Below are 27,065 nucleotides of genomic sequence, written 5' to 3' on the forward strand. Positions count from 1 at the left end.
TGTTTCCTAAGGTTAGATGACTAATGATGTTCAGTTTTAAACGTCTATTAAATTATTTAAATATGCCATTAAATACCAATTCAATACAGTTAGTTTGGACTTTGGGCAGATCCATTTATGTACAAACCCGTAACTATTTAATTATTTAACATTTATTTTTGCTAAATATATATTTTTTTGTATTGCCGTACTTGATAAGTTGATCCTATGTTTATAGGTAAGAATTCCACATATCCCAGTTCACGAAAACTGGCCCGGGTTAAGTTTCTAAAGGTTTCCATTGCGTGGCAAAAAAATGTCCAATGTTTGACGGTACAATGGCAGAGATGTGAGTGGTTTCTAATTCTTGCAGTATCAGATGATATTGGCGAATGTTAGTAAGGTCACCAACTGATGGCTAACATGGTAACACGTAGACTATATCACATTATGACTTAGTAATTTTCAGACATAATTGATCATGAATAACTGACATTGTCCATCACTATCTTGATTATCTTGTCGTTCGTTCGATAAGTAATAATGTTATAGATTATTATAAAAAATGCTAAAGATTGCGATCATTGTGACTCTTGTTTTATTGGACAACATATTATTGTACGAACGCGGAAATTACTGATTAGATTTTAAATCAGATGAATGATTAAAAAGTTGATTATCAAATATGACGTCGATTTAAGTTAAATATGATTAGAATACTTTGTAGAGATTTATTTTAATGTATATATTTCTAAGAGCCTGTTTCTGAACTGAATACTTAAATCCATGCTAACAATAGAGCTCAAAAGTCTAGATATAGCTTGCTCTACAAAACAACCTTCTATGTTTTTTTTTACCATTTTTATTCTTTTCTCCATCAGGACGAACACAACGAAAGTATATTTTTTAATCTTATTTGACGAAACGAACGAAACGAAGACTCGCAGAGAATATAATTTATACTTCTCTAATTTAGATAAATTAATCGTAGTAAACCCAAATTAAGAGGTATTATTCAAACCAGATGCCACTTTTGTTAATTAAGATTCTTTTTTTTTAGAAATAATTGAAGTATATTGAAATGATTCGCAGTACTGTCTGCATGAGCTAAATTTAATTCTATTGTGCTGTGTACAATAAGACTGTAATTGGACATAATCAGACAGATATCGTTTTACACTAACCTACGTATGTGGATGGAATACTATGTTTAGGACATATATAATCTACCTCCGGCTTGCCTTAAAACTAAATTACGAAAATAAAATTATAATACTAGACTGAGTTCAAAATTTTGTTTGAAATTCAGACTTATTTTAGTGAGGCTCAGGTGGTACTTTTATTAGTAATCATGTATTTGTGTTGGACTGTATGTAAATCCTACATATTATTAGAAATTCGAGAGTGAATTTGAATGTTACGTTTTTACGTCTTAATTACTCGAATGATCATCATATAATTTTGCATACACGTTGTCAGGGATACAGAGATAGACGTAAGGTACCTAACACTTTCCTCCTCCAACGCGACCTAATCGGAAACTGGCCAAAGTGATATAAAATCAGTTAAAAAAAAATTGCTTTATTTTAAATGATACAAAAATCTACTAGCATTGATATAATTATGGAGGAGAAGATCGCAAATTTTTACCCACATCTTTGATTATTTATTTCTCTAGATAGACTGAAAAAATAATAGCCAACAATTGACCACTACGTACACGCACACTAGTAAAGTAGTATCACTTTTGGCGAATGGCAAGCGTAGTTGTTACGCACACAAATTTAATAAAGTTGAACCATTTCTTTTAGTTCTTTTGTAGTGCGACACTCTTTAGATGTACAAACTATCTAAGACTCACGTATTAAAACAAAACGGACATCTGTTCCGGAAACGTGTTTATATTGATTATATTTAATGATTTAAATCAATATAATGTATTTTATTCTTGTTATCGTGTTACGTAAGGATGCGTGCTGTGCGAGAGATCAATTACATAAAATAGAGTAGTCATAATGCAATTAAGATCAGTTTACGCATTAATCGATTACGAACTGATATAGATAAGTGGGACAAATTTGCGCTAGCTTTGTGTTTCATTTTAATCGGTTTTGCATTTATACTGTAGATAACAATATTTATATGGAAATTGTTAAAACTTGACGTAGAAACCTATCGAAAAATGTTATATACGATATCTATAAGGATCCCAGTCCAAAAATCAAGATGATCAACATTTTTTGTTCTTTTTCAATTTCTTATACGAGTGTTGGAAAATGATAGTAAAATTAAATAAGGATGAATTAAGTTTAAATCAAGATTTGTCATGCGGATGATTCATTCAGATAACATTGTACTGATAAATAGTAATTAGGCGATATCCTCACATACCAATACATGAGGATTAGCGATTGTTGACAGTTTGATATCACGGTGATTCAAGACGATTGATTAATTGAAGTCATCCTGACCGATTTTGGTCGCGGCGCTTATTCTCAAACGAATTAACCAACTGCGCAGATTATATGATAGCGCACAGGCGTCTGTGTGTACTGACACAGATACACTACGTCGCTTCACTCTCATAGTCCTAACTCTTATGGAACGGCAATCTGACATGAACAGATATTAGCGGCATTTCAAACTGTACTTGCTTTTTAATGCATATTTTAATTTCCCAACTTTAGGCTGCTACTGATATTGTTTCAACAGAAATGTCCAATAATTTTAATTGATCCGACCTGGATTTGAACCCGGGAACACATGTTACGTATCCGCTCAAGCTAGCTACTAGAACAACGAGGCAGTTACCGAGATGCCGATAGACCTGTGATAAATAGCTCATGATAAGAGTTAAAAAGCGTGTTAAGTAATTGATATATTATTTTATCGCATGCCAGAGTTGAACGGCCGACCGTCACGGCTAGTGTCCAGGCGACCTTAGTGCTTTCTCAATGCTACAGTTCATATAATGTATAGAATTATTATAATGAACTTTTTGTTGACACTTAGTTTGAATATCAACTATCGATATAACTGTGTTATGGTAAATAAAAATACCTTTAATTTATAGCGGTATGTGATGATGAATTACACTAAATAATCTGTTAATAATTTAAACAGTATTTTGTATTATTTCTTGAGCTCGAAAAAAAATCTTCTCATTTTATTGTCCGTAATTAATTGTTTATTAACGTGATATTTATGAATCAGAAATGACCTTAAAGAGAACCATGAGACCGTAGACCTAAGAAAACTTCGACCGGTATGTATCGGTCGAAATCGGGAGTTACGGTCGTCGACATACTATCGTTACTTTTTCTTTTAAAGTCACTAGGAAAATTAATGTTGATTTTACTCAAAATAACATAATTATGTAAGAAATAAAGTAGAATCTTAATCATTATTATATAATAAGTTTATTACGTCATATAAATAAGAAAATTCCATTATAAAATTTCCATCGCCTGTTATTTGAGTAATTTAAAAGAATTATTTTTTAAGGCTCATTGTTATCTTAAAATAGATATATTACCAATATAACACAATTATTGGAAAGTTTCATATAAAATATATATTTAATTACTATTTAATTTATTTTGTTTTTTTTTAACCTTCAGCTGTAAGTAATGCTTAATTTATTCACTTCATGGTAATTCAATAAATATGCATTGAACTTAAACTGCCTCGTAGTGGCTAGCTTATTATATATACATATTTAATAATAGATATTTTAATATTTCATAGTTATGTATCTATATCCCCTTACTTACCCTTCAAACTGGACGGTATACATTTGTGTTTAAATTCTTTGAAAAAAAAAAGAGACAGCATTGTTCCGTTTTTGTATGAAAGATTGATTCATTCCTCGAACGGCAAGAATATTATACGACGTTTCCGCAGCTGTATGGAATTTTTTTAAATTGTTCTCTGCATGTAATTATTGCTTATGGAAACTCTAGCTTTGCTATATTTATTATTCGATAAATGTTATTTGATTGATGTAAGAATAAAAAATAAGTAAAGATTAAAAATTAAAAACAACGTTAGCACTTATAATATAAACTCGCACAAATATTATTATATTTGACTTGTTAGAATAACTTAATTAAGTTGAGACTGTCTTGATCGACACGTGTTTGGAAAATTGAAATATCTTAAACGAACTGGTTACTACTAGTTTTATAATTTTTTCTGAGAATTTCCGTAAATTTAGTCGATCGCAGTAATACGCTAATGTGGCAGTTATTATATCTTTGTAGTAGTACTTTTTGTATTCAATCTTTGATTTTTGTTTCTTTAATTTAATTAATTATTAATTTTATGGTTTGGCTTAGAATGAAAAATAAGTTGTCTTATTTTCATAAAGCACAATATTAAGTAATGGGTAACCTGCACAGGAACCAAACTTGTAAGCGTGCATGGGATACGGATTCAGCGAATCTTCCATTTCGTCCCACTTTCATTGCTCGTCATGTCTCAGTGTGTATGGCCCCAACGTTCCTGTTTTGCAGTATCGTAAGCAGTTAGTATTATACATACATTATACTTCGCTACCTACTCCTCAGTTTTTATTCAAGTGAGTCAATGTGCTGATGTAAACGTGATATTACGGAACTAAATGATCAAGCGATGCGGTGCGGTCTCTGGGAGTGCATTACTGACGATAAAAACAATTCGCAATAGAAAAAAGAAACTATTAAAAATCGTCAAGAAAAACTGTAGCAAAAGCGTACAGATAGGCGGACATTTTTAAATATAGAGTATATGCGAAACAGTACACAATTTAATTGCTAGAAAGTACAGAAGAAAAGACTATTTTATGTTCGCAATTAGTTTGTGATTGCCATTTTATTTATTATAACCGGTGGACGTAGGCTTGGTAGTTCGAACATTAAAACTTATAGTAATTTAAAATTTAATCAGCAAAGGTATTGGAATTTACAACAAGTAAATTATTGTGGAAAAGAATTAAGAAATTTGGAGTTACCTATCGCTAACAGTGCACGGTAATTGCAATATGACATTGATCACGTCCATCGATAGTATCGACCGTGAAACCGTTGAAAAGTAATTATCAGATAGTCTCGTTAAGTGTTTCGGCTTGTAGATCATCGTTAAATATGCTCCAATTTATTTGGTCGTCGATTGAACAAAATATGAAAACAAGACTGTAAGAACGGTTTGGTAGACAAGTGCGGCCTTGCCATCGTTATTTGAAATCATAAAATTGTTAACACACTAAGCGCTGATGATGGATTCTCTTATCAAAATAAATTTCCCTCAATCGTTTCGATACACACGGTTTGCTCTTTTCTCTTTCTCTCTTCCGGAAACTACATTGATATATGGGAACTTTTTCACCTAGGATAACAAAATTTAACTACTAACTGGTGATAAGTGTGCGAAAAGATATTTCGACCTGATATAGATATCAAACCGTGTAGGTAATCATTTTGATAACATCTCGAAGTACAATAGCAATCGGAATAGGTTTTCATCTTGCAGATAATCCACAATCCAGTGGCTTCTGGTTTATTGTACCTTGAATCAGTGCCAAGTTTGCTTTAACAATATATTTTTTGCTTCATTTTTATTAAGGCTATCCGATATTAATTTTAATATGAAAATACCCCGTATGTTGAAATAAATATATTATTATTTCTTTTTTTATTTTTGTTTATTATTATTTACTGTTATATTTAAGGGTGATATTAATAAATATAATTAATAGCTTATATGTATAAGACTGTAAGATAAAGGTATGCTAATGTTTTTTGTTCATTTGAAATTGAATAATAAAGATGTCATTGAACCACCGCATACCACGAGTCTCGAAAATACGCTCATAAAGTAACGCCCTAATAAGTTGATACAGAAATTATTAGTTTATATGTTCTAAATTACACGTATTTTATTTAATGTACTTTAGAAAAATCGTTCAAATATTGTTATTTCATTTAGTTTAGTTTATGTACTATTTGACAAATGTATTAAACAATGGAACAATTACAGTTTATGATTAGATTTCGGGTACGGCGAATATGCTCAAAGAGACTCCCCACTTGCGCAGGACATATTACTGTACACGTGTACGCAAACACACGTGGACTTTCATATGACTGCACATCTGACACAATCGGCATGACTTAAGGCGTAGGACAAACAGTTTCACGTGCCTTCCAAGGCACTAGAGCGTAAACACTGCAAACTTTCACACTCCGGGATGCTTCCGTGTATTTGTAGACAGAATAGCCCAATAACGTTTTATTGGCCGATCTGAGGATTGTCTGAGGACAATTACCAGCCTTAAATGCTAGCTACTAGATCAACGACGTACTAAAGTAAAGAATCGTGAAATTACACTGAAAGCACACAGATAAATGCTAAATCAAATCGCAAATTACCCTTAAAATATTTTTAAAAATCTAAAATGTGTTTAATGTTACTTTACTTGTCTTATTATTAATTAAATACATATTTTGTTTTATAAGTTTTTTAACTTCGATGTAAATTCATGAATAATACACCGATTCCATAAATTCCGTTACATTTATGTAAACAATTTAACGTTTGCACTCAAAATAAATTCAGTAACACTTGTGTTTATAGGTAATGCATAATGCATACCACTGAACATTACTATCTCGTGCCAATCCGACTCCTACAATATGACGTATCGAACTGAACTATTCTAAAATTAGTTTTGTATACAAACGTATGTGACAGAACAAACGTTTAATATACATGCGGCCTTACTTATGAACATTTTCAGCGGCTGTGTAGTTAATCAATGATTCTCTCTTTCTATCATAACTGTTTTCTCCTATGAATGAAGAAGAAACAGCATTGTTTAACTTATCATCCCCTACAACATGTGTATGTAAAGCGCTGATGATTCCAAATGTATGTATAATACTACTCTTTACCGCGCAATGAGTGACTGACCTTCGCAGCCATTTTAACTACTTTGGTTAAAAATTACCTTTAAAAGGAAAAGCTAATTCAACTAATTCAATTCAATTTGTTTATTGCTTTGAGGTTTAAATTATTTGTATGTACATAATGTTTAGCACATCAATCAACAGTCACATTTATATTTATTTTTTTTATAAATAATAATAAAAATATCATGACAAGAAGCTCAGCATAGTCACATAATTCATAAAAAATGCGTGCTCAATACTGAGGACATTGACATTTGACTTACTCGTTGGTCTAATGGATATATAAGGCCACAGATCCAGGGTTCAAATCCCTCGTCAGGGTGTTAAAAATACATTGTTTTTTTGTCAAAGAATTCAGAATGTAGAGTCTAGATACCTGAGAGTAGAGTCTGGGAGCACGTAAAATCATTGGTCTTACGCCTGATTACGGATTTGCTGTCCAATAGGATTATAAAAGTGAAGAAATAGAGAGTGCATCGCTGCTTGCGCCCAAACTTGTGCACTTTACTATGTCCTGCCAATGCAGTAATAGCCAATGGCTATAACTATTAATTAATTCGTTTCATGAAATGAACGAACAAATACGAATGTTCCCGATTATATTTTTGCTAAAAACATTCTGTAGATACATTATTAGAATGTATTCAAAACCAATATTTATTTATAACGATAGCTTGTAGTAAATGATTTGGTTTCTGTAAACTATTTATGTAAACATATATTTAAGTTATATGTATGTAACTACACCTTCGTTGATTATAAATTCGACTTTAAGAAATCTATTAGTAAAAACAAAGTCTATATTAAATTCGCAATATACGCCCAAACAATTTCTCGCAAAAAAGAATGTTATCATACAACGTAATATTGCTTAGTAAATAGGTTACTAGAAAAGAAACGAGAAAACAAATAAATCACTCAGATCAGCCGAGTCTTAAGTAATATAACAACGTCAGCTGTTTCGTAGGACAGAGGAGTCGACTGGGTCAATTGAATGGCTGGTATGTGACGAGTCGAGTTTCTCATAAAAACAAATCTTATATAACACTCATGCTGATTTCTATTAAGCATCAATTATTTTCGTTATTGATAAGGGTTTTTTACTTGAATATTAATTGAATAATTCTTTTTTCCATGGCTTATTGGCCGATCATACTATTATTTGTACTGCTATTGAAGTTACTGAGACTTGTAACGTTTTTAGGGCTACTCTAGTCAATCACGGATATATTTTAATAAAATATTATTTATGTACACTTTTCGCCTTTCTTGTTCATTCTTGGAAATCGTTACACATTTAATCAAAAATGCGGGATGAAAATGATATAGGCGATTGAATATGTCGTCATTAAATAATCAGCTTGTCTTGACAGGAACCTGTCTGAATTATTTATTTATAATCTTTTTTTTGTTACAATAGACAAGGTATTCTGTTAAACACTAGAATTCAAGTTTATTAGGTCCACAGCTTCCACTGTGTCGCATCTGGTTTTTCCACTTTCAACTGATTCATCGCGCCATTACGTAACACGTGTACGTTGCAAGTTATCTCAAGTAAGGTCAATGTTGACCTCGTTCCGTAATAATCTTGTATCCATTTAACATCACTTGTGTAACTTGATTTTTGATTGTTTCCAATTATTATTAAGTACAGGTGTACTTTATAAGTAAAAACTCCTTATTATTTATATCCATATTTATTTCCTTTTAAACTTAAAATACTCAATGTTTGTTTCAAATATATTTATTTAGTATATTCGGTTATTTTATACCATGACACGATACGTATTAATAATATTTTTTCAATCAATTTCATTTAAAATACTTTAGTTTTAGCATTCTTTGATTGAACCCTTGTAATTTATTATTACGATTTCATACATATTGTTGAATAAAAAATCATACATGCCATTAATTTTAATTTTCATGTTATTGTAAAACAATATGAATTCGATCTTCGGTTATGATACGTGTAGTTTGCAACAGGACAATTTCGGTTCACGTTTTTAAATTTGTCTTTCTTCCGTCCGTTCTCACACATATATTCTCCAAAATGATCTGCGTAAGTCGGAAGGTGACTCTTCGCTTTCATCTTATCCAGCATTCGAAGGCCGGAAGAATCGCTCCGACGACACCGTTGCACGTGTATCATTCCACACGAAGACGATCGCGCCTTCGCCCTATAATGTTCCTGCCCGACAGTTTTAGTGACCAAACGGGCGCACAGTAGACATCGCCATAGAGTCGCTATATAATAGTATATAATCGTCCTATGTCAACAAAACAGTATTGAGATATAACGTAGAATTATAATTATCAACTTATTAGTTTTAATCACGCTATTAATTATATCTAAGTCGTTAATTCCTTTTCACGACAAAGTAGGTGTCACAATTAAAAACTAATATGTAAGCAGGCATTACATAATATGTTAGTGTTAAATTGTTGATCAGACCTGTTAAGGTCAGGTTAAGTGTAGAAGATGAAAATAAATGATTAACTTAATGAATACTAACTACACGCCCAGAGTGAGTGAGTCGGGAGTTATCGAGCCAAGAGATCTATTCATACGTTTATATAATGCTAATAAACCTTACAGGTGATTTTCTTTCATGATTTTAATAAAATATCTGATAGTGCCATACTTGTCAAAATTGCAAAGTTTTATTGGCAATTGTTAAAAAAAGACAAGGCCTTATTCTTATGTTTTTTTTTTATTATTAAATCAATTGAACTATACTTGGTGTCAATTTGCAGAATTTTTAAACATACAAATTATTACTGGGACTAATTTATTAAAGTTCGAATTTATTCATGTTTATATATATGTATATATATATACATATATATATATATATGTATATATATATACATATATATATATATATATATATATATATATATATATATGTGTGTAATTACATATGTATCGTTATGCATAAGTAACATACAACACACACTATATACTGTCGCAGACTCTTCAGTCGGAATATAAGTTCTACAAATCTTTTATACAAAGTTTTCTTGTATAGGTTATAGTTTTGGCAGCGTTCGCGTGCAAAACGCTTCGACCGACAAATTTCTTTTCAACTCTGTTGATATAAAGCTGATTTATAAATATACAAAAATACATAATCATATGTCAATCGTAAGAGTATCAAAAAGTGAAAGTTTCACACCAATGGCTTAGTAATTTTAAATATTTACAACAAATTAATAAAAATACATACTTATTGCGACTTTTTAATAAAATAAACCTATTTTTATGAGCAAACCATGAGGTGAAATTTTCAAAAATGAATGTAAGTTTACTTAAATAGATATTTTGATTTTCGACATAATTATATTAAATAAATATTATATTTTATAGTAAATATAAGATAATAAGAAACCAAAAAAAATATTATGTAGTAATATCTCTCTTCCTTATTTCTCTTTCGTAACCGGTATGACGACGGTTAACTGCTACCTTAGTTATTAAGCTGAATATGTGTTGGCCTTCGTTACTTGTTTGTGTTCCGGTAAGATTACTTTTTATGATATAATTTATCAAGCAACTCAGTGTTGCTGACCAAGAAGCCTCCATCAGAGTCTTCAGGAGTATAATCGCTAATCGAACGACGACAAAGATTAATTTACTCATTTATATACAATTTTCTCAACAGAATAAAAATAATTTACGATCTTGTTTAATAAAATTTTGCAAAAACAAAAATTAACTGAAAATATTATATACCTGACAATCTGATGTATCTCAGTAGAGCTGTTAGGAGTATGTGTTTAATATTTAGTAACAAACTTTCAAAGGTTACTTTTAAACTATTTAAAACGTAGACTAATTTTTACCCCTAGAAGAGATGTAAGTATCTACGATAAATTTGATATGTTAGTGATAGTAACATTAAAAAATGCTTAATCAAGACTAGCAAATAATCATTTAAAACGCTATTGAAGTTTAACTTGCTACTTTTTCATTTATTATCTCACAAACTCCTTAACTGCAATAGTTTCAAGAAATCAAAAAATAACTAATTTATCTGTAAAATTTTTTGTTCTTTCATAGCTCCTTTTGTAGCTCTATCTCTCACGATTATTTAGAGAAAAATATATTTTTTCATCGTACATGAAGGTTGAATGTATTTAGTTGAAAAATGCTCTTTAGATTCGTATAAGTTATACCAATAATGCAGCCATTGAAAGCGTAGGATGCCAAAAATATAATAAATACAAGAAAACTTCGAGATTTGTAGATGCTTAAAATCTTACAGAAAAGTTCGCTACAGAATGTATCTTTTATAGATTTTATAAATTTGTTTTCTCTAAAACGTACTCGTAAAAGGGCATAATATTAACTAAGTTTAAAAAGTCCCGGCCCGACAATTACTGCATAAATTTAAATTGAAAACAGATGCTTTAATCCGTATTCAAAACAATGTTTCTCTCTGTATTATAATAAAAAAAATTATTAATGAAGACGGTTATCAATTTGGCTCATTTTTTTAGCTGACTTCAATCGGAAGCGGTTTATTAATCATAATTTAAAATCGAATTACTTAATTCATAAAAAGGGTTCATCAATTGCGTGATAAAGCGTGATAAAGCTTAATAAATCCGGAAAAGATATGAGGCATATCTATTCTATCGGTATCATTTTCATGTATCAAATATTTTAAATTTAATGGACTTGTGTGAACATCTGTATAGCAATACAGACTTTATTTTAAGTAACTATTTTTTTTTTTAAATAGCTATTAATCTTTCTTTTCCTTAGGTTCGAGTTGCGCCGTACTTTGATAGTATGGAACAGCGCGCTAGCGGCATTCAGTATCATGGGCGCTTGTCGGACCCTGCCCGAGTTCATCCATGTGCTGCGAAACCACGGGCTGTACCATTCCATTTGCGTGCCAAGGTGAGTGAGATCCAACGATTGCAATAAGTACTTATTATACTAAAGTAGTAATTAGTTTTGCACTAAACAAATACGTTTAATATAACAATGAATTCCATATTTTTTTAAATAGTATAAAAAAATGTTTTTTTATTATACAAATCTCTTATCAAATAGAAAGCAAATATATTACGTTAATATATTAAGTAAGCGTATCTTAGAATTTTTTTATTAGTTTGTTTTAGATTTTTCCCGTATAAAAAAGTGATTCGTTGAACGTTTTAGTATAACCGATATAAGATAAGCAAAGTAAAATAATAACTAGAATAAGAAATGGTACACTGACGATTTGCAGTCAAATTAATTTAAATAAAGCCAATCTGTGACTCGGATAAGTGTAACACAAAAGGCGTGACGTTTTCCTGTATGCCTGTAACAAATTGACGCTCCGGATCACGTAGGTATGCGCTACGCGTATTTGTGCGTGTCTATTGCTTTATTCACTAACCATCGTCGAGCGAAAGTTTACAAGTCGTTTTTATTTGAACAATATTAGCTCTTGTAATAAATATAATAGAGTCTTTATTATAAATTTTTGAAAATCGTATCACAAAAATACTACGAGCAATTATATAAATGTCATATTAAAATAAAAATATAAAAGGTGCCTGGCTGCGAGACTTAGTTTGCATATTATTAACTTTCCATTTAATAATTTTATATAAAAAAAAAGCAGCCGTATCAACGAAAACGGGTAATTATTACTCGTGATTTGCTTGTAGTTGATATGATTATTCATTCCCAATTAATAGAGAAGAGGTGAAAGAAATATTTATCATATATGATTATATTATATTCAAATACACATCTATACTTGGAAAAACATCTATATCTATCCAAAAAACGTTTAAGAATTATCTATTTTCAGCTTAAAAATCATAAAGCCAGCGTAAAAATCGAAAGAATATTAATACCCGGCAGCCTGTTAACGTAATTAATGAGTTTACTTGAATATTTAGTCTGTATAACAACCGCTGTACTTATAAACTTTATCAGTTTTTTATTTTCTTTATTTTTTTACAATTAGGTGTCGCCCACGTTTTAGGGGTTGGTCGTCAAGTCAGCTGTTAGGTATAAAAAGTAGCCTGTGTTCTTCCTTGTTGTTCTAACTTGCTTTTTTAAATTTCATCAAATACATTTCAGTGGTTTTGCCAAGAATGGAAATAGATGAAGTTAATATCGCATTCATAATATTAGTACGGATATGTAGATGAACGGGCAAATAGGCCACTCGATAGTGAGTGATCACCACCGTCTGTAGACCGTAGCGCAGTAAGCAACATAAACCATTCCTTATATAAACAATGCAACACCTATGTCGGGAAAATAGAAGTCATGTTCCTTGTGCCTGTAGTTACGCTGGCTAATTCCTTTAGACCGAAACACAACAATACTACGTAGTGGATTAACTAATCAGTAGGTTGTTCATACCCAGACTGTCTTGTAGTAAGTCTTGCCACCAATTAAACGTATGTTTAAATATGTTTATTCATCATTATACGTTAATAGAGTAATTAAATAAATTATATTAGAAGTCAATTGCATGTTTGTAATGCATTTATGTTAAATATGTGAATTTTAATTATAAAATCGTTTGGTATATTTTAATTCATTTTTGAACTGGATACTTACTAAAATAGTAGGAAAAAAAACAAATTAGTTAAATATTGATTCAATATTGACAGACAAAATATAAATATATTTTATTATTTTGAAAATCGTTTTTAAATTTGTAGTCGATTCGATTGTAGTTTTTTTTACAATTAACGCGTGTGTCGAAGAATCAATTTTATCGTTATAGTGTGAAAGAGTTGAGAAACAGGGATTCTTTTTTCTTGTTGACACCAAGCTGATTTAGCTGGCCCTTCGACACATCGGGTAATTTAAAAATATCTCAGACACACTTTTCTTGGTGGTAGAGCTTTGTGCAAGCTCGTCTGAGTAGGTACGACATAATCATCAGATATTATACCGCCAGTACTCAGTATTGTTGTGTTCCGGTTTGAAGTTTGAGTGAGCCAGTGTAACTACAGGCACAAGGGACATAACATCCTAGTTCCCAAGGTTGGTGGCGCATTGGCTATGTAAGGAATGGTTAATATTTCTCACAGTGTCATTGTCTATGGGCGGTGATGACCACTTACCATCAGGAGGTCCATATGCTCGTCCGCCAAACTGTACCATAAAAACACAACAGATAGAATTCAATTACAGATTTGTAGACGATTATTTGTAGAAATACTAATGTGTTATAATTAATTAAGGAGATTACATGAGCTAAATGCAAGTTCTTAATGCAAAAAAGTATATGATCCAATGCAGTAAACCAAATGAAAAAATATATGATAATCTTCAGGATACATGCTAGTTATTTGGTATTTTGAAAACATGATGTAATTAATTTGGTACGATAGAAAAAGATCACAAAGTTACCTCTAAAAAATCTTTTAACAAATAATAACTATACTTATATACATTCAATAATTCTGATATTTTGTCAGATTATTCTACAAGCAATATACTACTTTACCTCTGTGTCACTTTTTTAGTAAAATCAATAGATTTTTTTAAAATCAGATATTTTTATTTTCAAACAAAATGCGTACGCATGTGTGCGTAAACGCCGTGTACAGAGTACAGACATTGCCGGCCGAGGCTTGATGCTATACAGACGTGTCGATCTTTTCGCCGCATCATTACGTTACGAGATATTTTTTTGTAATTTTAATTGTAAATTCATTGTTTCATGTTTTCTTATAATAAATATTATTCTTTCTTGTAAATAAATATATTAAGTTAAAATAGTCTAGTAGTAATTAGGAATTTGTTTTTTATTATATTATTTGTTATAAATTTTAATTGTGTAAATATGGGAAATAAAGTGAAACGCGTGAGGAAAACTAAAAAACGTTTATATAAATTAAGCGCCGAACATACATATGAACGATATTAAAAGGTAAGAGTATTTTATTAGTAAACATATTTTTTTTTATAAATTATGAATATTGAAAACATCTATTAGAAAAAAATGTGCAATCAGTTCGCGTAGAATTAGATTTTTCGAATTATTCTTTAAATATTACGATAGAGTATTTAGTGAAAGTAAGGAAAAAATCAATTGAGAGTGACTACATTGGATCCCCATGAACTCGAAGCAATTTGATATTATTCTTTAAAAGTACTATGGGGCATATTTAGATACATATTTTTTAAATACTTACTTTTATAATTAATAAAAATATAATTACTATCATATATTTATTTTTTACAGAATAAAGAAAGTCGAACACGGAAGCTATTTATATTGCGTAAGAGTTTAATTTTATCGATTTTGTTTATAATAGGAATTAGAGTTATGTATGAACTAATTTTATAATAAAAAAAAAGTAAAGTAACAAAACAAAAATGTAATTGTTGTGAACCAGAGAACTAGAATATTTAGAAGTGTCATTTGTACGTAATTCAAAAATTTTAATTTTTTTGGAACGTCCACCATATTGGGTTAAATATGGCAGCAATTCATGAATCGGGCATTGTCATCGAGACTAAATATGTGTGCCAACTTTCAGCTCCATACCTTCAGTGGAAGTGGGTGTAATATTGATTGCAAGATTCTAGGACATATGTACATACATTCATACATACAAGGAAAATTAAATAAAAGATTTTAATAAAAAAATTAACATTTAATGTTATTTTTGTAGTACCAAATATAAATAAAATATTTTAAGTTTAATTAAATCAGTTTTATTTTATAATCATTTTCGAATAACAGTCAAAAGCAATACAAATAATTCTAATATCCTATCTATTTTTATGAGATTTATGATGGATCTTACTTCGCTCGGTTTGGCGCCATCTATAAAAATATTCGGGCGTAACCTCGTTACCTCGCCATTAGTTCACGGGCTTGCCGTTTTTGTCGCTTTTGTAAGTGCGTGCGATTCTCAAGGGCACTTAGCTCTTGTAGTCCTCTTAATAGGTATAGTCAATGTCGCAAACTACTTTCAGTCATTTCACGATTACTCGAGTTTGTTTCTAAAGAATTAATCGGCTTGATATTTGACATTTTTTTCCATTGATAACATTTTGAAACTTTAATTTTATTCTTCTAATGTAGGTAAATGGATTTTAAAAACGGTTCTTAAAATAATTACTATTTTAATTCGTGATTACGATTTCTTGTACTGAACTTTACAGCACAGGTCTTTGTATCTATTTAAATTACCTATTCTTCATTTTTCGACGCGATATGTTTAAACAATATCCTTTGGTTATTGCTTAATAATAAAATATATTCAGGTATTCTATACAGACTCGCATAAGTTTAAATGAAAATCTAAAAATGAAGTGATAAACAGTACAAGGAAATATTGCATTTTATTTTATGTTTACACTTAACATTACTAGTGAGTAAATTATGATGCTAACTAATAATCTAGTATAAACAAACAAATCAAATAAGGATGTGAATTGCTAATATTGCCTCAGTTACTATTCCAGTCGATTTGAAATGAAAACATTACTAAATTAAAATGCAATGTTAATATTTAGTGATGTTTAAATTTTAAGTACACATGAGTTTTTGTTTAACGTATTTATAATACAAAGAAAGAATGCCTTACTTATGTATATAAGGGTGTGTACATATCGCTACCTTAGAGCAACAGCGGGACATCTACAAAACATGCATATAATTAAAAATCAATGGAGTATTACACCAGGATATCTTTTCTATTCTGTTTCCTATTAGGGTTATTGGTAAACCCACTATTGCACTGAAATCTACATCTGCAATATACTTGAACACCACCATCATCTTAAAACACAAAAATGGAAGATGTCTCACTGTTGCTCTGAGATAGCGATATATGAATATTTATATACTAAAATATGTTGGAGTAAATCTATGTATATTTATGGTATGTCTATAAAACTTAAGTAAGCTTACACGCATTTTCTTTCCACTCGAAAATGTCTTTACGCACATCTCCAATTCCAATCGATATGTGGTCCTGGTGAAATGCCTGGTGTACGAATATGTGTAATATATCAATATATATTTTTTTATTTTTGTTCGAACTGTAGGTACACCTCATATATTAATTTCATGATTTTATCCAAAAGTTGGCTGTAAGAGATCGCTCTTACAACGATAACACTCTTAAAAAGTAACAGCCTGTTCACGTCCCACTGCTGGGCAAAGGCCGCCCTTTTGACGATTTATTTGTGCATTCTGTTTGTTTTTATTTCATTTCTGCTCTTAATGTTGAACAAAAATTATTCTATTCCATCTTATTACCGAGTAGTCACAGATATATAAATATATCATAAATTAATGATTATAAGTGAAATTTAAACTACATCAAATTAAACGATACCGTACAGCGATATGCTAGTTTATTTTTAAATAATTGCTGTTTCAGTTTACACAGACTGCTAGAACTTATTCGTAAAATTAATCAATCAAGAAACGCCTACATAACTGTACGAAAACATCCGAGATATTAAGTGTCCTAAAGTAGAAACTGGATGAAACAATTTTACATTAGCAAAAACATATATTCAATTAAATAAAATGAACGTATTTTCAGTAGTAGGCTCTCCTAAACTTATAAATCATGTACAATATTAACATGTTAATTATATAAGTAGTTATTGCACGTATTATTTTATTGGCTTTAGTCATTACGTACACTCGTTTGCTGAGGACTGTACCGAGAAAAAAATGTTACAGTACATACATATATTAATTATTCAAAGAAAAACATTGTCATGTTAAGGAAAGAAAAAATAATGTTCGATGTACGCTTAAACGAGTCGGTTATCGACCTGTATGAAGCGCTTTATACAAGTCGATTCTAGTCGTTCAATTGCTAAAACGATATAGGTTTTAATTGATTTTAATTAAATAAAAAAACACAAATAGATTCAATAAGGTTTTCATAATTTTTTTATTTAGTATTTTCCATTTATAATTGATCAATTAAAATTTCACGTGTAAGTTAAAAGAGAACCTCCTTAAATAGTCTCCATGAAAAATGTATTAGTTATTACATGCACGTATAAAAATATTTGAATAATTTTGTGATATTATTGTTAAACGATATCAATATAACATCGACGTGTTTATGATGATGTTAGTATGAGTGCCATTAGATATACAAAATAACATATCTAAATTTTCACAGCTCAATGGTTTTCGTATTCATATAGATTACTATTATCATCTATTTTTAATTTTACATACCCTGTATGACAAAACAACGAATACAAATTTTATATTTTTTTATCTTCCACCCTGAATTTATAGTATATATAATGTACTATAGTAATGCCCACTTTTGTGTATCAATTTTATCTTATATCGATGTTCTACGTTCACATTTGTTAACGCCACGACGTACCGAGCTAGATACATTACACGACCTCATTTTCATCGCGACCTATTTGTCATCGTTTCATCTAACTGCAACTGAATCATTGAAATCGACTGATTTTTCATCAAAATTCATTAATTTGAATTTGCTTAAAAAACATTTCCATGCTTTATTATTGAAAATGCTCTGTTAAATCGTGAATTGTCTCGATTCTAATTCTCGTTATAGCATACTGACTTACTGCCTTCATAGACAGCATACGAAGCATAATTTATCGCCTTGAATATTTTAATTTGACACATCATTTTGTTTGCAAATTTATTTATATATATTAGAGTTCATTTTATTAATGTACATTTTAATTACCCGACACTATTCTGATGCACGTTTTGTTCTCTAGTAATTGAGGTAACATTTAACCAAAATTATGTTAAGCTTGTACTTTGGAATTTTAGTTGTACCTCTGTTCCTTGTTATCAAGAAGTGGATATAACGTCCATATACAATATGCCCCGCGCAGAGCTCACAACCCTTGTGTGTCGGTATGCAGAGAAAATTGTCACAGGTCTATTCACTGTCACGCTGATTTTTGTCTCGTCCCGTACTGATTTGTTAGTCGACAAAAATAAGCCGAAGGTTGCCTTGGTGTTATCTAATTCAATAAGCTTTTAAATTTGTCTTTGTAACTTTTGTATTTGAAAACATTAATATGTTGTAAATTCACTTATATTTTATTTTAAGTTTTTTCGATATCTCTTACTTAAAATGGACTGCATCGAGCAAACGTCTCCATGCTCAAGGAGCTTAAAAGAGTAGATAACTTTTTCAATTTGTTCAATTGTGTATCCTTAAGGTAACATCGCTAAAAGGAAAAGTACCATTGAACAACTTGTGGTTCAAAGAGTGGAAGGAATACCCACGTGGTCGATACCCAAAAATGGACCAACCTTATCAGATCAGTAACTTACTCATTAATTACAGAGTGTCCTCATAACGCCACCGATAGGTAGTAGTAGGAATATCGCAAAAGCCGCAACAATTAACTCGTAATCACAACCACTACGTCAAGATTGAATGAATTAGAAAAAACCTGCTGAATAAAAAGGTTTTAATGCAACTCAAATAGGGCTACATAACGTATATTCACGCCTTAAATAAATAATTAAACTACACTACCTTAAATATAGGGATTTTACGTAATTTCTAGCATGTAAAAATAAATTAATTCAACGCGAATAACGTCAAAGATTTAACTTTAATGAATTCATGAATAAATGAATACCTATTTCATATCGTACTTAACACTAAGTAGTATTGTTGTGTTTCGGTATGGAGGATGAGTATCTGTGTAACTACAGACACGAGGGACATTAGTTCCTAAAGTTGGAGGCACATTGACAATGACGAGGATGGTTTTTTTTTACAGTGCCAATGTCTATGGGCAGGGGTGACCACTTAACATCAGCGGACTCATTTGCCAGTCTGCCTAGCTATTATGAATTTTAAAAAAATAAGAGAAGAGGGTGCGAAAATTTAATACTCAGCCAGTTTCTGGTTCGTCTCTTATCAAGACTTGACCCTCGCGAATCAAGAGAGGTTTGCGAAGGGCTCTTGTATTTTGTCTTTTAAGTTTCAGCGGCAGTTGAGTGGAAATATCGTTTGCGTCGCGATTTTATTTTTGCGGGTTTTGTCTTTGATAAAATACTGAGGTTGAATTTTAAAAAAAAATTTCAACATAATATTGCTTACATTAAATATTATCGTTCATAGTAATAAATATATATAAAACCTTTCCTGTGTGTTTACATTCTATGTACAAGGAAACATTTGATTAGAATAGGCGTGATCTTCATAAATGTATTAATAGTGAGGTTAATTAATGATTTTACTATTTCATAAACATTGTTTATACCATTAGATTTTTCATAATAATATTATTTAAGAATATTATTAGCTAATGTTATTCGTACAAAGTAAATCAAATAGTACAATAATTCATATCCGAACCACGGAATTTCCAATTACGCATTTGAGCTGTTGGGACCTTTACACCTGTTTCTTTTTTGTATTCGATACAAATATTATAATATATTTTTATTCAGTTTATTACTGAATATTGAAGGTTTTTTACATTGCTTATGTAAAGTGTAGACATGCAAGCGTACATAATATATTAATTAATTAATTTAAACTACTTAAATAAATTTCCGCATATTTACCTTAAATTTAAATAATAAAAACATATTTACATTTTGGACTTCACTATTGTTTGGACGTTTAACGCTCTATATTTTTCTATGTATATTGTTTTTTTTCACGTAAGTTTGAGAAAACCACTTTTTTTTCTTAAGATATTACTGATACAAACGGCGATGACTATCGAAATATAATGTTTGTGTATGAGCTCGTGAATATAATAATTAAAATTTTGTTAATAAATTAAAGAATAATATTGATTTAATTTCACCGTTTTAATTTGAATATAATTGGAAAAATAATCGTCTACCACACAAATGCAAGTTCAGTTATATTGAGAACGGATGTTGGTTTTGGCACTGGAATAGGAGATCTTCGATTCGCTTAAATAAACCCGTATTTCAATTATTTATTACCTAACCAAATTTCAATCACGATTTAGCTCACGTGAGTTTGAGTGGCCAATAAATTACCGTGGCCAAAAAGCAGTAGTAATTTTATATTTGTAATTGCATTAAAAGCATATATAGCTTATCTGGTTATTTTCATGCACTCACCAGAATAATAAACAAAATTGACATACCGATTGACGGAATAATTTGTAGAAAATATCAGAATGTAAGGAAATGCTAATTTGAAGCAAATAAAAAGATCAGTAAGATGCATAGTGTACATCAGTACCTAGTAGATTTCAGAAAGGTAGAACACTCAGTATTAGGCAAAGTTTTCAAGTCGACGCTGATTTTTAGTGTCTCTCGAGTACGTAACGTCCAGATGGTAGATACAATTACAATTGTTATTAAAAATACTGCGCCGTATACGAATTATTACGCGTATTTTCTGCAATATATGTATGCAATGCATATGAATTTTTAACCTAAATATATTCTGATCTAAATCGTCGCTATAGCGAGTTGTAATATAATTTGTCTACGTATTTTCACTTAATTGATACGTTTGGAAATTCAATTGTTCACAATCGAATTACTCATTACTTTTAAAATAATAATTAGTGTAGCATCCCCCGATAACGTACACGTGTTATCAATAACGTTGAGGAGAATATGTTTTATTCATGTGTATAAGTTAATCACTATACGTTAAAACATGTCAAATCCTTTCTTACATTTTTATGCATTATCATCACGCATTCACTTGAATTCCAATTTTTATACTGGATTAAAAATTTAATTAAAGTAGGTATTTTATTACGACGATTTTTTTAATTCCTGTAATTTTCATAGTGATTATTTTAAGTGACGTCTTAAGACGATCTGAGAGGCTCTTGAAAACCGTTATTAAATCTCTATTCATTCATAAAATCTGCGCCAAATGTGTTATTTACTTGAATAATTTACTAGTGATTTATGTGATTATTAGAAAAGAATTAAACTATAATTAAAAATAATAATTACGTTTCTCAATGTCAATAAAAATAAGTAAAATATTTTTATATAATAATCTGTAAGATACTTTTTTTTTTCAAAGTTCAAAAGATTATTATACATCCCGGGTTAAAACTCTTAGTTGTAAAATGATCAAAAGTTTATCATTATCGTCGAAGTGATACGATTGTCACATTTTTTTCATGGTCAATGACATTTTGCAATCTGTTAGAAAACATATGATATAATAATTGTTATGATATTTTAAATATATTTCCTTCAATATGTCATCTTATAAATTAATAACAAACTCAATGATATATATACCTACGAGCTGCTTTTCTTTTCATTAATATTAATTATTGCGCTTTCAAATAAATTAAACAATTAAGTAAGAAATATATTTATGACTTTTCTAATGTCATTCGAGATCTACAAATATCTCACCTTCATATTCAAAGTTTTTGCATATACATATATTATGGTTTTGATAGCGTTCGCCTGAACCGATAATTTTCTCTATTGCTAATTCGGTTCGGTTAAGCATATTTATAAAAAATAAGTATAAAAATATGCCATATATTAATCTACTTTATAGAACATTTTTACTGAAAATATAAACTGAAATAATGTAATAGTTCAGTCGGATTAATTTATTCTTACATCGGGGAAAACGAGCAAACAAAACTAACTTTAATTGTATCCATGTTTTAAATAATAAAAATACATCATAAATATAAAATAAACATAAATATGCAATACGAAATACCCATGATTATCTGTGTACCATTGTTAGCTTGTTTTTTAGATAAGTACATGAACTACACTTGCCTCGTATACTCATAATAAAGGTGGTAGGTAGCTTTTTTGTTACCGCGTAATCAAATGTATCTTATTAGACAAAAAAATAATAAAACATGAGAGCATCATTATTTTTAGCAAAAACTTTTGTAATTATTATATTATGTGTTCTGCTTTATAAATATTTTTGTATACACAACACCGTGAAGTAACAGGTACGTATTTATACGTCGTAGGAAAATTTTATACTTCGATTTTTTGCGGAAACCCTAGGAAAATTCGCCAAAACAATCTTACACATTTGATTTATTAACTCTGACTATATGGACTTTCCGGTCTTTCTCCTGGAGTGTTTTTTAAGAGTCTCATCCTCAGAGACATATACAAATATATACATGTATGTACGGTCTAAATCCATTGTCGAAGGAAATTAAAGATATTTGACATTTAAGAACCGTGACGGTTGAAATAATGCTTAGCGCTCAACTGTCTTAATGATAGCACTACACTTGATGAATCGTTTGTTGTAAGTGTTCCTGCCAGGTTTTGGGCATAAGACTAGATCTTTTTAGTGCAGTTCGTTTAGCAATGCTAGTTCTCTGTTTATGGACAATTATGTAGTTTTCTTTAAAACAAATTATTTTTTATGGTTTTATAAATGAAATTTATAAAATAATACTTTTATAAAATTACTTTCGTGTCTACTAATTTACTGCATATTAAATTTAAAACTAAAACCCGAATACTGGACAAGTCGCGCTCTGAATAATACGAAATAAGAAAAACATCTTAAACGAAATTCTTACCTTACAACTATTATTAATTCATTAATTAACATCTATTAAATCGTAGACAACTTATATATTCCAAATAACACATTGATACAGTGATGTTCAGAGGATTACTCACAAGCCTCGCAAGCATCCTGCCCTAAAAGCCCATATACATACATATAGTAATACCCTAAAATGTATTGCTAATTAAGCAATCGTTGGGCGAGGTAATCACATGAAATTTTATATTTAGTCTTTTTTCAAAGCTGCTTAAGAACTCGTCTGAATTACATACAGGCAAATCAATATGATTCACATGAAACCAAAGTCGCCCTTGGGGGTCAGATTATAAATAATTCCACGGGTTTACGTAAACGAGTAAATAAATCACTTGCGAGCTTGTGTAGTGCCGATCAAATATTTGTACAATTCAAAGCCACGTTCTACCCGTTGGACGTTTACAACTCTATTTTGTTAGCTCTCGAGTGTTCTCGTATTTTTCCTATTCTGATCTGCAACAATGTTAATAATAAAACATAATATTTACGTTGGTCACATCTATAATTGTTTTAATTGCGTTTGTCTATACGTTCTTCGTGTTGTTTTTTATATCGTACTATAATTAATACAAAAAGAAAAAACTTTAGTTATTATTCGTAATCTATACTATTGTTATGAATGCGAAAGTAACTGTGTTTACCTCTGCACGCTTAAACCAATCAACCAATTTTGGAAATGAAAATTGGTACGGAGATGGTTTGACTCCCGGGGAAGATTTGACATAGGCTAATTTTAATTCACCCGTCGAGGGGGTAAATGAGAGATGACAATTTGTGTGATATAGGTAATGTTTTCAGTTAGTAATGAATATATCTCAAATTATACAGATTTTTTAAATAAATGATTTTAGTATAAAGTTTTACCTGTTTAATTTATACAATAACAAAAAATTGTCATGATTATTATTATTTTTTTGGTTTTCTTAAAGATTGGTATCAAATGGCACAGTATCATATTCCAATCCCGTCTTAAATTATATGTTATTTTGAAAGTCAGGTGAAGTTGTAACTTTTACTAGGTAAAAACAAATTGCTGATAAAATATATACGCTATTAGTATTCCTTTCATGAACTATAAGGGCAAGTAGATTCGATCTAGCCCTAACAAACTAAACATTAAGACTTTCATTGCCGATCCTTTGGGAGAAAAAGTTAGTTAAATCTATTCCAAAGTCGAATAATCCGCTAAAGGTCGGATAAGTTGTTGTATTTTTGTTCTTGTTTTTATTTGTAGTTGTATCGTGTATTGTATTTATAATTTTTTTCGTTTTATGTAATACCGTATCCGATTGCTAAATCTTAACATTTTAATAGCTTTTCTGTTTTCTTCATAAATCTTCATACATAAACTCATAATTATATTAACGTAATACGGATGAAGACGGAATACTAAGTATTGCTGCTGGGCGATAGAATATATTATGATGTATGTATAGTGGGTGGTACCACCTACCCAGACGGTTTTGCAAAAAGCTCTACCATCAAGTACTTAATACGGTATCGCATACTACAATAGCAGAAAGTAGAACGGCCCAAATCTTCTATTACATTAATTGAAAAAAGTCTTCATCCCGATATCATTGTCTAATAGCCCCTTATCGATTGAACATTATTTCCAGAACGTGGAGACTACTCGGTCATGGTCAAAGTCAAATTGAGAATACAGATTCGTTTAAACATGCTCCTAAATGTATGCCAATATATTCGTATTTCATGAGGATTGCAAAGTTAAACTTTGCACTGAAAGCGGGAATGTGACGTATTTGTAGGTCATAGTTTTGGCAGCGTTCGGTAATCTCCTGACTGTATCGAGACATTAATCATATTTTGTAAACATACTTTTTTTCTAGTTATTTAAATATGAAATAACGTTTATAAAGAATATTTATAGTTTTGTCATTTTGTAAAGCTAGTTTTCTTGGGGTAAAAAATATTTAATTATTAAAATATGGAGGATGCCGAGATGGCCCAGTGGTTAGCACGCGTGCTTCTTAACCGATGATTTCGGGTTCAAACCCAGGCAAGCACCACTGAATTTCATGTGCTTAATTTGTGTTTATAATTCATCTCGTGCTCGGCGGTGAAGGAAAACTTCGTGAGGAAACCTGCATGTGTCTAATTTCAACGAAATTCTGCCACACGTGTATTCCACCAACCCGCATTGGAGCAGCGTGGTAGAATATGCTCCAAACCTTCTCCTCAAAGGGAGAGGAGGCCTTAGCCCAGCAGTGGGAAATTTACAGGCTGCTTGTGTGTCTAATGGAGGAATTTACGTATCCATATATTTCTATGAAATTTGATGTTTAACAAATATAATAACAGCAAAATATTTTTTTTACCAAAACAAGTACATTTGAAGTTAATTTAAATCTTCGTCAATAGCGCTTTGTGATCCGAAGCGTATTTTACTTTCATTCATCGCTGGTGTAAGTAAGCGCGTTAATTAATCGTCTTGCTTGATGTTGCCTGTTGAGTTTTTGTAGTTCCGTCGTTATGTAACACAACACTTTCTACCGTCTATTGGTCAGTCGGACGACGTTCGTTCACGTAATTTCTCGCGTAAATTTATGTATGTTTGACACATTTTCCTAGTCACTTTGAACGGAAAAACTTGTTATTGTCTTACATGTTCAATAAATTTCTTTAAATATAACTAGCACGTTTAGGGCTATCAGTAGCTTCTAAGTGCTACGCTTTAAATAAATCATCATAAATAAAACATGAGAAAAAAAGTCAAGTGTATTACGTCGAATGCGTTTAATCATCACGACTCACGCAAATTTAATAGTTATATTGTTTTCAAAGGATAAAAAAGTATATAATCTAGGTAATATGCAAGAGAAATCTTGGATACTTAAAATGCATTGTTGTATCCAATTATTTTACTGACGATGATCGGATCAATTTTAAATGGTACTATTAGATAAGAACTGTTTGTGTTTATGCTTATATAACTACTATGTAGGGCACTGACGTCCGTGGCAGTGACGGTGAAGTAGAAAACAAATTCTTAACATCATGAGGTATTCTTGCGTTAAGAGTACCTAAATGTAACGATACATAAAAGATTCGAATATAAGATTACGCTATTTATTCAAGAGCCAAACAATTTTAGACTCGACAGAAATAAAAGCATTTCTTTATAAAGTACGAGGTACTTAGTTGGTATGGTTGAAAGGCAAGTTCTGCGATATTTTTTCTGTGGAAATTCGCATAGTTCTTAAGTTTCGAGTTCCATTTAAAAACAATTTCTTCGTAACGTTCAAACTTTGTTATTTTATATTCGTCACTGTTATGCGGAAATAAAATGCTCTCATAGAATAAAATGTTTTTTTGTAGTTATGAATTCACAACGTAAAAGTTGCAGATTTTATGAATACAAAATGACAAGGATTCTATATTATCTGTATAAAGTGTAAGAAGTCAAACTTAAAGACTTTTATGCTATGTTACTCGACTGTATTTAGATTTAAAAAAATATAGATATATAAGGAATCTATTCCATTTTTATTGTAATAATTACGTTTATACAAACTAATTTTCTATTTTGCTCCGGCTTTGTTTATAGTAAGAAATACTAAGTAAACGTTTTTACAA

The 27,065-nt window shown here is 30.4% G+C and overlaps 1 protein-coding gene across 1 annotated transcript in view; it reads left to right on the plus strand.

Annotated features, from left to right (window-relative positions):
- The window catches only part of Baldspot (baldspot), a 39,514-nt gene that overhangs the window by 6,180 nt on the left and 6,269 nt on the right, over window positions 1-27,065 (plus strand). The window contains exon 2 of the mRNA XM_026634287.2: window positions 11,698-11,835. Within this exon, the coding sequence (XP_026490072.2) occupies window positions 11,698-11,835 (138 nt within the window). The remainder of the gene's footprint in view (window positions 1-11,697; window positions 11,836-27,065) is intronic.

This window comes from Vanessa tameamea, chromosome 6 (genome assembly GCF_037043105.1).
Source record: "Vanessa tameamea isolate UH-Manoa-2023 chromosome 6, ilVanTame1 primary haplotype, whole genome shotgun sequence".
NCBI classification, from domain to species: Eukaryota; Metazoa; Arthropoda; class Insecta; order Lepidoptera; family Nymphalidae; genus Vanessa; species Vanessa tameamea.